Consider the following 14,533-nt stretch of genomic DNA (forward strand, 5'->3'; position numbering starts at 1 on the left):
AAAAAGATTAATTTTAGTCTAAAAGAAAAGGAGCCAATCCAAATACAAGTTGAAGCCAAGTTCTCAGTACCACTAAGTACAAGATGCCTTCGTATTTATCTGCTAGTGTCCAAAGAAACCAAGAATCCTGGCTTCTGCTACCTTCTTATTTTGCTCTAGAAGCTATTTGTTCAGCAAAGTGATTCCTCTGGAGACATTTGATATCATTATCAGAATCCAGATGAATACAAGGAGTTATTATAGATGTGCAGTTATTTTAACAAAGAGAAAACTCTTTTAACTCCGTAATGAGCATACCGAGAATTTTCTTTCAGTACTCCATGACATCCTAAATAGAAGGCTTACTTCTTTTGACTTTCTTTGGTTTGGAGGAACCTTCTTCTTTCTGTTAACAAAACAAACAAACAACAGGAAAGCCAACAAAGCAGTAATACTAACTAAAAAGTCCTTTCTGAGTGAAAGGTTCAGCTGAATGCAGTGTTCAGCTGTGTCCCCATTACACTATTACTATTCCCTTTAACACTATTATATTTTCATCTGGATGGAGGAGGGATCAGACTAATGAGCACAGAAGAGTCCCTAGAGCTGTGCATCCACCTCATGTGGTGCCAGCAGCAGCAGTGCTAGCAGTCAGCCAGCAAGGACTTGTCACCTCCTGCCACTTCCCTAAAGCAGCTGTCAGGACTCAGGTGCTACCTGTGCTACTACTGACCTGCCTGGAGAGGGAGGAACAGCGCTGGGCACTTGTGATTCATGACTTGGACAGGACAGTGCCCCTTCCCATCTCAGCAGGGCTGCTACAAGCCCTGCTACAAGCTCTGTGCTTGTCCAGCCTGCTTACACCCCCTGGTGGGGCTGAGATCGGTCTCCCCCAGTGGAAGGCAAAGGCCTCCAGCACTTCATTCGGATTATGGTCTAAATCCCTCTTTAGTAGTCAGACACGTGGGGTTGTGATTCTGATATCCATAGCTATTTTTACTTGATTTTTGTTTTGTTTTGGTTGGTTGGTTGGTTTTGGTGTGTCTGTGTGTGAGAATGACTCCTGGCTGCTGCAGCATCCGCAGTGACTCAGCTGTGGCTGTGTCGAAGGGCTTTTCCCAGCTGCAGTTGGTCTGGGCCAGCTCAGAGCAGCTGGGCGGTGTCCCCCAAACCACCTCTTCCCGACCCTGCTGCAGCCTGAGCTCTAGGGTACTTCCCAGTTCCTGCTGCAGGCCCTTGGGGCTGCTCCGCTGGCCATTTGAACTGCACTCATTTTAATCACCATTCAAAGCCCCAGAATCGTCCCATTTGGCTTGAAAAACGTTAACAAAACAAAAAGATAGCAAATCAAACCTAATGTTAACAAATGCAAATTAAGTGGAAGAATCTGAATGATTTAGTTCTTAACAGTTTAGGAGTAGGTTTGACAAGTTTATATATTGTACCATGTGATTAGGCACAGGCAATTCATACTGAGCACAGGTAAGGAGACCTCTAATGGTCATGGGATTGCTTGAGATAAAATATAAAAGGCAAGAGAATCTGGATGGAAAGGGAGTAAAATGTAACTTTTCCTCCTTCTGGTTTATTTTGTAAAGTAATTGCACGTATGTTCAGTTGCCTATTAGCACAAATAATTACATATCTATATAAGAACATACAACTCTACTGAGCTTTGGAGACGTAGGACCTCTTCCTTGCTAATCTGCCTCATTTCTAGGTAGTGAAAACTTCAAGAATGTGGTTGTAAGGAGGAAAGGCTAACTGATGATACAACCGAGTTTTAAAGACTTGATATTGCGAAACAGAAATGAAGCCCAGAGATAGGTAAAAGCAATACTTAAGAATCACGGGAAAAATATTTTGAGGAGGAATTTAAAAGCACACACTGCATCACACAAAGTTAGAGCAGAATCCAGAGGAAAAGGCATAAAAAAATCCAATTGGTATTAAGAACCTATTTAATTGCTGCTGTTGGCTCTTGTTAGTAAGACAATTACAACTGAAATATATTTTAAAAATAAGAAAATACATCTTTTAAAATCCCACACTGAATTACAAGTAGCCTCTAAGAGCTCATTTCTGCTGAATAATGCTGAATTCAAGTTCTGAAGATGAGTTATTTACATAGCCAGTGAGAAGGCCCATAATTCAATTAGAGAGAATCAAACTGTTTTCTGTAGAATCAGAAAACCTGCTTCAGAAGCATATTTACTTTACATACCATCATTGAATGCTTTCATTTTAGTATTACCTTTTGCAGAAGACGAACATTTTAGATGCGTGTTTGTTTGAAGTAATATTAACATAACTGATGGTTAAGGTTAATTTCACCCAGGGTGGGCTCAAAAATATTTATTGGTTTTCCTATTTTAAGTGGAACAAGATAAAATGATAAAACTGACATTTTCCTTTTTATCTTTTCATTCAAGTCCTCATAGACTGGGCTAAGGGGTGTATGTGTGGTGGTGTTTTTTTTTTTTGTTTTTTTTTTTTTTTTACCTGTCTCCTTCTGGCACCACCTTTCTTTACGGATGCTTCCATGTTGCTCTCCTTCGTTGAGTAAGTCAGTTTTGAAGTCAGTGTTTCATCACATCTCAGATTTTCTTTTCCTGTAAACATCTTAAAATAGAGACATTTGTACCTTTATTAGAAACAAGAACCACACTATCTTGTCCATCAGATCTTATCAACACAACACATCCCAATCTATAATTTTTATCACCACTAACACCAACATGATTTATACAGATAACCTCATTGCTCCTCAATCCAGGCATCATCTTGATAACCTTAGTTATCCCATTTAGCAACTGCTGCATGTTTTCACACTCTAAAAGCTAATCTGTAACTGTCAGATGGTAATAATCTTATGCTGTTTAATTTCTGATTGTTTGGCATTTAGGAACTAACACAACTGAAGGGCTGTGCTCACGGAATGGCAAAATACGCACTAATAACACGAAGTTGAGATAATCCTGCAAATTACATTTTATAGGTGAAGACAGTGATAAACACAACACATTTATACCCATGTGCTCAATCTGTGGGACATTATCCTCATAAAAACTGCACTGAAATCAGCTCAGCTACTTATTTTATTAAAATGCAGTCAGAATCATAGAAATTTAGGCTATAAAGGATGCCTGGAGGTCATCTAGTTGTAACTTTTACTCCAAACAAAGATAACTTCAAAATTCGATCACATTGCTTTGGGTCTCACCCAGTCACATTCAGAGAATCTGAGTGGGTAACAATTCAACAGTTTCTCCATGCAAATTGTTCCTGTGCTTAACCACGCTCTCTCTGAAGATTTTTTTCCTTATGCCCAAAGAATTACAGTATGTTAGGGACTGGAAGGGACCTTTAAAGATCATCTACTATGCGCAGTAGGTTGTCTTCTTGTTGGAACTTCTGATTTTAGTTAAACTTTGATTAAACTTGTATTTTCAAAATCTTCCATGTTTGTCTATATGCACTGCAGTCAGGTTTGGTATGAAGACAGAATGAACACAAAAAAATTCACCATACTCTCCTTACACAAATCTTGATAAGCCGATAAAACTCTTTTAAAGAAATTAAAACTAATTATCCCACCTTAAAAGTCCCAATAAAAAAGTGTGTATCTCAGAGGACAAAGTAAATAATCCCTTTTGGAAAAAACAAAGCAAGCAAACAAACAAAACCAAACAAACCAAAAAAAAAACATCAATGGGTGAAAGCGTATATATATGGTACAAATTTTAGAAAACTATATCAAGAATGTTGGTAGAGCATCATGAAAGTCACACTCTTTATTGCTTATTGTTGTTTTAGAATATATAGAATTTGTGACAACCAGTGAGAGTGAGTGTTATTTACTATACCTGTTCACAGTTAGGTCTGGAATGAAGACAGGTTGTTTTAGCAATACAATCTTTAGAACTGCAAGATGCTTTCCTTTCATCATTTTTGGTGATGGACACCATATCATTTAAGATGGATTTGTGAATATTTAACCCTGGTCCTTCATTTGTTTGTTGCTGTGATAAATTGCAATTTGTCATTCCATTGTCTAATTTACAAATCTGCAAATGTGCTTTCTTTGACTGGTGTTGTTTCTCTAGAACTTGTGTGGTATTTGGACTTGGAAACATTTTTCCCCTTCTTGAACTGGAAGTAATAGATGCATATGTATTCAGGCTCGGACTGATGTTAGATTTCAAAATCACTGGCCCAACATTCTTCAGAAAGGAAGGAGAGTTTGCCTTATTGTGACTCTCTTGGCCTGAATTGTGACCTGCAGCTGAGTTATCAGAATAAACAGAAGCAGTCATTTGTCCACTGGACTCTCTTTTCCACTGAAATACAGATACACCTTGTTTTACGTAGGCTTTCTCAGTCATTATCTGAATAAAGCTGCTGTGGGTAGGAATTTTGCCTGATGTATTTTGAATGGGTTTGGAAACTTGAGTTATGCTGGACTTGCAAACAGTCAACGCAGAAGACGAAGCACCCATATTTTTTACTGGTGAATGTCTTTCAGCATTTTTTCTTTTCTTCCCATCAGTTTGATTTGTAGTCTTTCCATTCATTTGCATTAACTTTCCTTTGAAAATTGGTATAGTTCTGTTGACTTTTTTGCGGGGAAATTCAAAGGCTGAACTTACAGGCATTCCTAAGGATTTCAGAGCTGGTAAATCTGATACTCCTGATATTCGCCTCTGATTCATTGATTGCTCTTGTACTTCAACGCTAACCTTTTCCATACTTCTGCTACTAGAAAAAATATGTGGTTTTGGCTCTTTGATCAAACGCTCCATCCAGTGGCTATTTTCTGTACTGCATGGTGAAGAAACGCTAGGCAAAGTCTGTTTCTTTGGAGGAGCCTGGGTTAGAGATACTACACAAACCATCTCATCAGCCAATTTCATATGCTTAGATTTTATTTCCTGCAATACAACAAGAGTTTTTAAATCGAATGAACTGGTTTTAAAAATCTGACAGTGACACCTAATGCATCACTGTATGACATATACCTGATGCACACTAAAATGTATAACTGTAAGCATTCCCGTTTTGAGTTAGAGCAATCTATATTTTAAACAGTATTTTGTTGTCATTGCAAGTGAAGATTTGTTTTCTCCTCCCCCGGTTGTTTGTTTATAAACTATGCTGGAATATCATATTTCTCAGAAGGAAAGACTTAAATTACAGCCATTATCTTGGTTTAGTGCTTTCCAGTTGGGTAATGCCCTTTTGAGGGGGGTCTGCAAAGAGACTTTTTCTGACAGTGCTCCTTGTCTTTTAAGCCTTCTAAGGACGTTCCAAGCAAAAGAGAGCCTGGATATCTATAAAAACTGCAGATGACAAGGAGGAGCCATTTTAGCTTTGATCACGGAGGAGCCATAAACAGGAACTGTGTTTTCAAAGAGGATTATACCATTTCAGAATCTCTGCCATTCCTCTCACTATTCTTTGTTCAGAATTAATTACTTTACTTCTCCTCTTACACATTATGACCAAAGAAATTTGAGTCTCAGCCTTTGTTAAAACCTCAAATTACAGGCATTGTGATTGCCTGCCTCCTTTCCTTTACTCTACAGAATAAATCTTACAGTTTTAGTGCTTTTAAATGCCTAAATCCATGCAATTTTATCTTTTCCTCAGTTTGCTTTTTAAAAATAAATTACAAACCATTTTTTTAAGTAACATTTTTATGGAAGAGGTGTGAGAAAGTTCTGGAAACCCAACTGCAAAATGAGGACAACAGAACAGCACAAACTGACAGCAACTAATTAATGCTGTAATACTAACCCCAACTTTTTAAAAACTGTATTTATCATGTGAACAACAATATAACAGCGTCAAATAGAAATATATACCAGATTACACATTTACTAAAAAGAAGATAAATTTTCATTGTGAAAATATACCTCCATGCTATTACTGGGTTCTGACTATGACACAGACTAGTGAATACCATAAGCAAACTGCCTGCCATTAGTAAGTTTATTAAAAAAAACCTTACACGTACTGGAGCCCTGGAGAGTTCCTGTGTAGCATAAAGTGCTTTGCTTGTCATCTTTACTGGAAATCCACACAGATGTGAAAACTTACACTTCAGATCAGAAATAAAAGAGTTCAACACACTTTCTGAATCCATTCTAGCAAAATACTGCACTGGTTGGCTTCGAATGCAACTTAGAGGGTAGCTGAATAGTGTTCAGGGATACATAACACAGTTCTTTACATTTCTACCATTATGAATCTTTTTTGGGAACAAACCATTAGTGTGTCTAAACATATTTCAACAAGGTGAACAAAATCATTACTTTCTTAAGGTACTGAAGCTTAGAAAGTCAAAGGACTTCAATATGTTTATACCATCCTGATCTACTGCAATAAAGATTACTCAGTATAAGTAATCTTCAGTCAAGTCTTTCCTACCAGGAAAATTATCTTTAAAATGAATCTTTGGTGGACATATTTTTACAGGAACAATGCACAGTATTAATTTAACTGTCTAATGAAACAATTCCAGTGACATCTATGAAATTACGGAAGAAGAAAATGTGGTGCTATCAAAAATGAGAAGTTAGGTCTTAGATAGAAGAGTAGCAGAGGGCATATAAGAAAAATATTTGCAAAGGATACGTAAAGAACCTTTCCCCTATAGGCTTGAAATAAACACTCAAGTATATTTTTCTCTCTTCAAGATCCTCTGGAAGAATATATCCGTACTAAAAAAAAACACAAACAAACACTAAAGAACACTCACAAATGTGTAATACAAATATAAATTCAATATCCACAAAGCAGGGAGGGAAAATACAGTAATATGTTTTTTTTTTTTTTTTTACCAGATTCTTCCAGTGCATCTGAAATTCCTCATATGAACGGAAAGGCGATTCTGGAGGAATTACATGGCTGATGTTTATGATCTGACCCATTTTCATGCTGTGCACAGGTAAAGAAGAAATGTTTACATAGGATGTCTCAAAACTCAGCTGAAAATACATTGGACTTCTTAAAAAAATAAATCTTATTTTTGGCATTGAAAGTTATGTATTATTTTTAGGTTAGGAGAGCTAACATCTTTAGCTCATATTGTTTATGACAAAACCATAGTGATATTTGCTGAAGTGCTTTGAAAAGTGCTTGGAACCTACCAGTCTGATTAGTCTCATCCGCAATGCTCACTACCAGTGAGTATAGAACAAAAGAAAATATATCATTACACCTGATACAGCTGTGATGAAAATCAGAGGTGAAAATAGAGATTGTGTCAAAGATGATTATTTTTTTCTTTGACTCTTTCTGCTATAATTATACTTGAAGACAAGTAACATTTTTACATGTCACATTAGCAAAGAGCTTACTAAAAATGAAATGATACTTAGGTGCGTAATTTATGATTCATTAACTTTTCTTTCACATTTTCCATAACATTGAGACCTAAAAGAAAACTTCCTGAACGTAAAACGGTCTATAAAACAGATGTCTTCTTATCACTAGTACTAAATTTGCAATTTGTATGTCATACATTCCAGGAAATGTTTGCTTCTGCTGGAATTAAAACAGATGCTTACCTTGGCAAAACATAGCACCAGTTAGTTAATATGGAGTGTCTGTGAATAACTGTGTTTTCATTGCTGGCAAACAGCTTTATGGCATTTGCTGAAATATCAAAATCTTCCAGCTTAAAACAGGAAAAAAAAAAAAAAGGTATTTGCAAATATCTCCATAGCAGTACGAAACTTATAATTTCAAAAAGAATTGTATATCACAATACAGTGAAGCTTAGACCTTATTATTCTCCTATCAGGACTCACAGCCTGCTTATTTCATAAGATATCTCATTATCAAATTGCACACTATCTTATGCTAGAGCCTACACTGCCCAAAGTTACATAAGTACAAGTTTTAAAGGCTACTTAAATCAGTGAGATTAAAAATTTAAGTGCTTTAATAAATAACAGTACAGAACAAATTTCCCAAACTCGAACGGTCTCACTTTCCCTCCCCATCACACTAATACTATGTCACCTTACAGAAAAGAAGATAAAGTTTAGCATGACAAATACAGCCACAGAAAATGCAACTGTTTTATACCTCAGGGGGTGGTAACCGAATTGAGCAAGCCTCCACACTGATGCAAAGCTGTGTCTCCGATACATTGAGGTCTAGAACTAAAATAAAAACAAAGTCCAAAACCCTGTTTTGAACTATAATACATCTGTTGGAAAGCTAAACCAAATGTTTATTTAAAATAACTGCTAGTCAAAATGCTGAGTTTGAAAATCAAAATGCAAGACTTCCTAAGCATGGAAATAAAAATTAATTGTATTTTAACTGTGGGAAAAAAATAAAAATAATCAATTACAATCCATACACCTCCCTATGAAGGTGAGGTGTATGGCTCCCATGGTTGTATATTCAACCAGATGTTTGACACCTATATGATTGATAAAAAATACCCATTTTCAAGGCAAATGTAGTTAATATAAAAATAACCATCAGCTGTATTCAGTCATCAAACCCAGTATTACACATCCAAAAATGGTCAATATCTATCAGAAAGGCAAGCACTTATTGATGCTTCCCCAGAATATTCACCCAGTGTTAAGTAAACCGTAACATGGGGACTGAATGCGTTAAATTCCTGAATATATAGTCCTGTTGCAAATGTAGACTTCAATATCTCAACATGTAATCTTTAATTTTTATACTGGAAGTATAAATATAAATTTAATTTTGTATTTTCTGCAATAGCTAAGCAGCATGCTTTGTGACTTTAATTTTGCAAACAAACACTGTACAGTCAGTTTAGTTCATTTGCCTATCTATTATTATCTGGCTTTCACATTACTTGCAAGACTTGTAATCTTAGGCAAGTGCATTTAATTGTTATAACCATAATGTTTTAATGGTAGGTTTCAATCTATGGCCATAGATTAATAGTAGGAAAAAAGAATTATCAACCATCAAGTCTAACTTGACTGAGATTAGTCCAGAATGAAAACCAAAAGGCATTATGTTGGTAATATGAAGATCATGGGAGTATTTCAATCATAAATTCATATAATCACACCTTGCTCACACAGGCTTACCACTAACAGAAAACTGTACTTACCAACTGCATTTTGCTTTCCTGTACAAGACAAAAAATCTTTACCTTAATAAACAAAATAGATAAACATTATTTTCTAAACTATATGTATGCCTAATGTCCTCATGCAAAAAATGAAGAAATGACATGATTTCATTTGTGTCAAGAGTGATGAAAAGTGTGTCCCCTTACAGAGAGAAAAACCCACCACATCAATTAAATTTTCACTGACTCATTTTCTTCTTAATTAAAAGAAAGATATATGAAAGGATATTAATGGACAAAAATTTACACATCATTTTTTCTCCCAAAAAAAAAGGCATTTATACATAGACTTATTTTTAATTGACTAAGAGTTAATAAATTTCTTAAGCTCAAAAGCAAACCTGTACAGTATTACTATATATTTTACCATCTATCATGAATTTTTCCCCAGATTTAGCATAGATATGATTAGACAAGCTGTATGCAGCAGGAGCACATTGTTGTTAGACAATGCTTCCCTGAAGTCAGTTTTGTATCAGCAACCATCTAGCCCTCAACTTCTAGCTGTTATTCCTGAAAGATGATTTCATTTAAAAAGTTATAGGTTTTGAAGACACTGAAAACAAAGACACTGCTAATATTGTGACTGGAAATAAGACAACATGCACTCTTCTCAATGTATATTTTAAATGATCTACACAATTGCTTTGCTTAGTATGAGCACATGTATCTGAAATGCATATTTGTCCACACTTTGGTAATTCACCCCTAGATAGGAATTAGGGTAGAGGTGTTAGGCAAAGGAACTTCTATCTAAAAAGACAGAGCTTGGTAAAAGGAGATGGTCTGACAGAAAAACACTTCTCTATTAGAAAAACATGCAATCCAAGTGCAGAAGTGCCACTGATGAAAGCATGAATTTGAAAAACAGGCTGAGTTTTTAGAAGACATTTACTGTCCAACAACATTTGGTTTGGAAATGATCAGTCTGGTATGTTGCATTCAGTCGAAATAATTATTTTGTCTATTAAAAATAACAGGATAAGGAAGTGCAAAAGTGAATGATATATCATTTCGGACTGTTAACTTGGATAAAGAAACAATAAAAATGCAATCAAATAAAAATAGAATAATGAAATAATTATGGAAATTATTAATGGGGAAATTAAATTAGGAAAATAAATGCAATAATAAAGAACTGAAAATTAAATGCTTGATCCCTGGCCCAGGTGAATCAAATACCTTGCACCAAGAGATGACCAGCCTTGTTCCACATGGGTGCAAGTCTGGCTGTAAGTGTGTAGGAGAGGCAGCTTTGGAGAATGGCTGGACTAACTCTTTGCGGTTCTTCCAGCTAATAACAGCAGTGAGAAAGGAGAAGTAAAACATTAATCATTCAATACACTTTTGTAAAGGCTTCAGTGAAAGTTTTACCAAAGACACTGCTACTGTATCTTGGAGCCAAATCCCAGTGTTACACATCTTTACTTTTCAACTACACAGCTACAAAGGACAGTTAGCACAATATTCAATGTAGGCATTTAGATTTCATGGGTCATCAGAGTAAGGTTTGCTACAATTCATATGATGTTTCATACAGCTGATAAAAGAGTCGGGGAGAAGACTAGCTGAAGTATGGAATACTCTATTAGGTATGCATCTCTTTCCAGATAATATCCATAGCTCCCCAAATGTACATATATTAACTCCGCTGTCAGACTCAAGACCAGAGACATTCACTTGCAATCACAAGAATGATATGTGAATGTAGCTTTGTTCATCTAGCAGTACTAGTTGTCTATTTGACTCTGTCCTGTACAGCCTACTGTTGATATTAAGCAAAAAATAATAAAAAATAAAATAAAAAAAAAGGGGGGGGGGGGAGGGTAAAAAGATCTAATTAATACACATTCAAGAGGTTTCTAATGAGATTCTGCAAAGATCTGCTTGCCGCTTATGGTTATTAAATATAGGCATTACTACACATCTGTTGGTTTTGGAAAATCTGACCATGATGAGTCAGTTACACAAATGAACATAAAACAGTTTTGTAATGCGACCGTATTTGAGCAGTATGTCTTTAAAAAAGCAGAGATGCATTTACACAACTGGGAACCAAGAAAAATACATCCAACTGTTTGTGCAAATAAATCACCAGAGCTACTGGCTTTGACTGCAGTCAGTTGTTTGTTTTTTTTTTTTTTGACCTAGCAGTTTTAGTATACCCATCATAAACCCCACAAACATTGCATACAAGATAGTAAAGCATGTGAATAATGGTCTGAAAACAAAAGTTGCTAAACTCTTGGGTTCCATTTCTTCTCTGTGTTTTTGTCTTGGTTTGGTTTGGTTTGGTCCTCTGCAACAATCCTATACGTGTTGGACAGAAACAAAATGTGAATGGGGAGGTAGTTCAGCTCTCTGAACACCCTCACTCATGGGACCTATAGGACACAGAAAAATGGGATTACACCTGCCAGGGAGCTCTTTGGTCTGTCTTTGGCAGGTCTGTCTTTGCCTCGAGGTCAAATATTATTTCTCCTGAACGGGATCAGGACTCCAATGCAGCAGAGGAATCTAAAGAAATATAGCAGGATGATTTTTTTTAAACTTTTGACTCTGATGAAGTATACTTACTATACCCGGTTTCATAGGAGACATTTTGTCTATGGGACAGATTTATTTATTTTTAACCTGAAATTTGGCTTCTGCAGAGCAAATTGCACGTCCTATGAAACATACTCATCTCTGGTAACAGCAATCACAGAAATGCCTAATAATCTGAAGAAATGTGACATCTTTCAGCACTTACGGTAGCTCCTTGTCTCTCTATATAGGCTTGACATATTCCTGATTTGTAAAATGGTATCTAAAAAAAAATAAATAGAATTCAAGTGTCTGAAATTAATGGGTGTTTTATCAAATCATAAAGCAAATGTTGGTCCATCAGTATCTCTACTTTAGAAAAATATACTGAGGAATACTCAAAGAAAATACCAGATCCTGTATTTTAAAGGAGAATGATAGCTAAAATAAGTTCAAGGCATTTGTCATAATGTAATCTCATTTCCAGGTAAGGATATATTACCAAGCAAGCAAAAGACTGCCCAAAACAAAATGGCAGAAGTTGCTCCTGCTGATCTCATTGTGAATTGAGCGGCATCTTACTGAGTTCATTCTGTTCCACAAAAGGTTCACCATCTGAAAAGGTCATTTTGTCAAAAGAAAAAATGACCTAAGTTGTCATCTACATTACCAACACATACAAGTAAAAGTTTGCTTCAAATTATGTAATTTTACTTCATCCTCAAAAACAAAACAAAACAAAACAAAACAAACTACAACACTTTTTTTTTTTTAAAGAAGCATACATCACATATGACTACATATGCTTATTTGCAGAGTGATTACTGACCGCCATTACAGCTGAAATTTGGTTTAGTGTTCCAATAACAGGTGCAGAAAGGATGTCTTGATACAGGAATAATAACTGTCTACAAAGAAGGCAGAAGAAAATCAACAATAAACTTCCATACTTGATTCTATCAGCCTACATTTCTTTTCCTTACCCTTTCAAACAAAATACATTCCATTCTTAATTGTTTTTTTTTGGTGGTTGAGTATAGTATGTTGGACTAGTCTAAGTCACTTGCTCTTAACCCACACATAGTGGGTCTAAGATGTAATCTACAGGCCTTTGGCAAACTAGTAGATCTGCCCCAAAGCATTCCATTTGGCAGAATTTCTCATTTCTTCCCTTTACTATTACAGGGAACAACATAAAGGTTTGTGAGCACTGAGCAGAGTACATACTTTTTCTGAGTATTCTGTTCACTCAGTCTCAACCTTCATAAAGCATTTACAATAGCTCAAAAGATGCTACTGATTTGGCTCAATAGCAAAAATTTGGATGCTCTAAAGCAACCCGAATTTGCATGTTAACAGGAAACAATTTTAACTGTTTATCAGTTCAAAGGAGGTGGTCTTGTTGGTTTTAGATGATGACATTTAAAAACACAATAGAAAGGGTTGTTGTTGTTTTTTTCCAATACCTAGCAAGTCCCCCACCAACAACTTACATGTATATTACTTGGAACAATTTTATAGTGTTTACTACTAATTATATTACAGTTAACTCTAGTAGTACTAATAAAATCTTTGAATAGCAACCACTAGCAGCTTCTGAAAATAATAATCCTCAACATTCATTACCTGCATGTTTTTATCTGTGTGCTCCTTGTCTCGCTTTCTGGTAGCTGGGAACTCAGTGTTATTGTAGTGGCACAGAGTTTTTGTAAATCTGGCAGACTGACAAAGAATAGAGACTGATGCCTTGTGTCATTCATGTTATATTGTTGATATCCCCAGAACAGCACCTGGGTCTTGAATTAAAAAATGTAATTAATTCCCATAAAGCATATATTTATTTAAGGAACTTTATAAGTATATGTTATCAGGTAAACCAATAATCAGTTAATTATCTTCTGATTAAGACTAAGTAGGCAATATGAGGTAATTTGGTTAACTGGAACAGACAACTAATTCTTGTTATAAACAACGTATTACATTTTAAAGATATATATATATATTTTTTTTTTACAAGAGACAAAATATTCAGAGTAAAGACAAGGACGAAAGCATCCTTTCCATCTTCTTCTGAGTCTATGTCTGGGCTGGGATCTATCTGGGATCCAAAACCTGAGGAACCCTGTGAAACTCATCCCCTCCTGCCCAACAAGAAATTTTATTTGTTAGGAACTCAACAGAGATATCCTCCTCAAGCCATACGAAGACAGCGGCCAGTCTGGTAGAGAGAATGAAAACCATGGAAACAGGGATCCACACTGAAAATCTTTTCTTTCTTGGTGTTACAGGAAATTTGTGTACTTTCTGCTTAAAACCACCTCTCTTCTCAAGTGTCAGGTGAACACCATGTTCTTGTCTATGTAGAACACATTACCTCCTTACATCATACTGAAATCTGTACTAATCCAGAATCACATTACATGGTGAATAATGATCACAGACAACCTGTTCTCCTGCTCTTGCTCTCAAAGGAGGAATGTATGCAGAACAGCATTTGTCTTGGTCAGAATTTTAGTTGCACTCTAACATTTATCAAAAGATTGAGACAACATACCTGGTATATGGAGTGGAATGTGATCAGACAGATGGTGGTTCTAACAAAGCTGTCTCTCACAGCTTAAGCTTTACATTGTAATAGAAATTATTGACTATATTATTTGTGCAAGAGTATGAGGCAGTTTTGGGCTCCTGAAATGAATGTGACTGGGTATTTTATGAGAAGTCACAATACAGAGCGTATGTATGTTGATTGCCATGCCACTGAAAAGACATGCTGCAACTCTGTAATTTTGGGGATGTTCTTAAAAGCACTGAAAAGGAGAATGAGAAGAACCAGAAATTCAGACTGAGAATGTGATCCTTTTAGTCCTTCTTGTTATTTCTCCTTCAGGC

At 35.8% G+C, this 14,533-nt stretch overlaps 1 protein-coding gene across 1 annotated transcript; it reads right to left on the reverse strand.

The window, feature by feature from the left end:
• Positions 1-328: 328 nt before the first annotated feature.
• LOC311222428 (uncharacterized protein C18orf63) lies at positions 329-13,401 on the reverse strand (the record flags this gene model as incomplete). Its single annotated transcript, XM_084306706.1, has 13 exons — positions 329-385; positions 2,482-2,601; positions 3,846-4,910; positions 5,990-6,173; positions 6,616-6,701; positions 6,822-6,918; positions 7,551-7,660; positions 8,074-8,150; positions 9,095-9,136; positions 10,298-10,409; positions 11,868-11,924; positions 12,471-12,549; positions 13,268-13,401. 13 exons carry the CDS (start codon positions 13,399-13,401, stop codon positions 329-331), a joined length of 2,220 nt encoding a protein of 739 aa, XP_084162832.1.
• Between the last annotated feature and the right edge of the window lie 1,132 nt (positions 13,402-14,533).

This window comes from Netta rufina (assembly GCF_964035555.1).
Source record: "Netta rufina genome assembly, chromosome: 2".
NCBI lineage: Eukaryota > Metazoa > Chordata > Aves > Anseriformes > Anatidae > Netta > Netta rufina.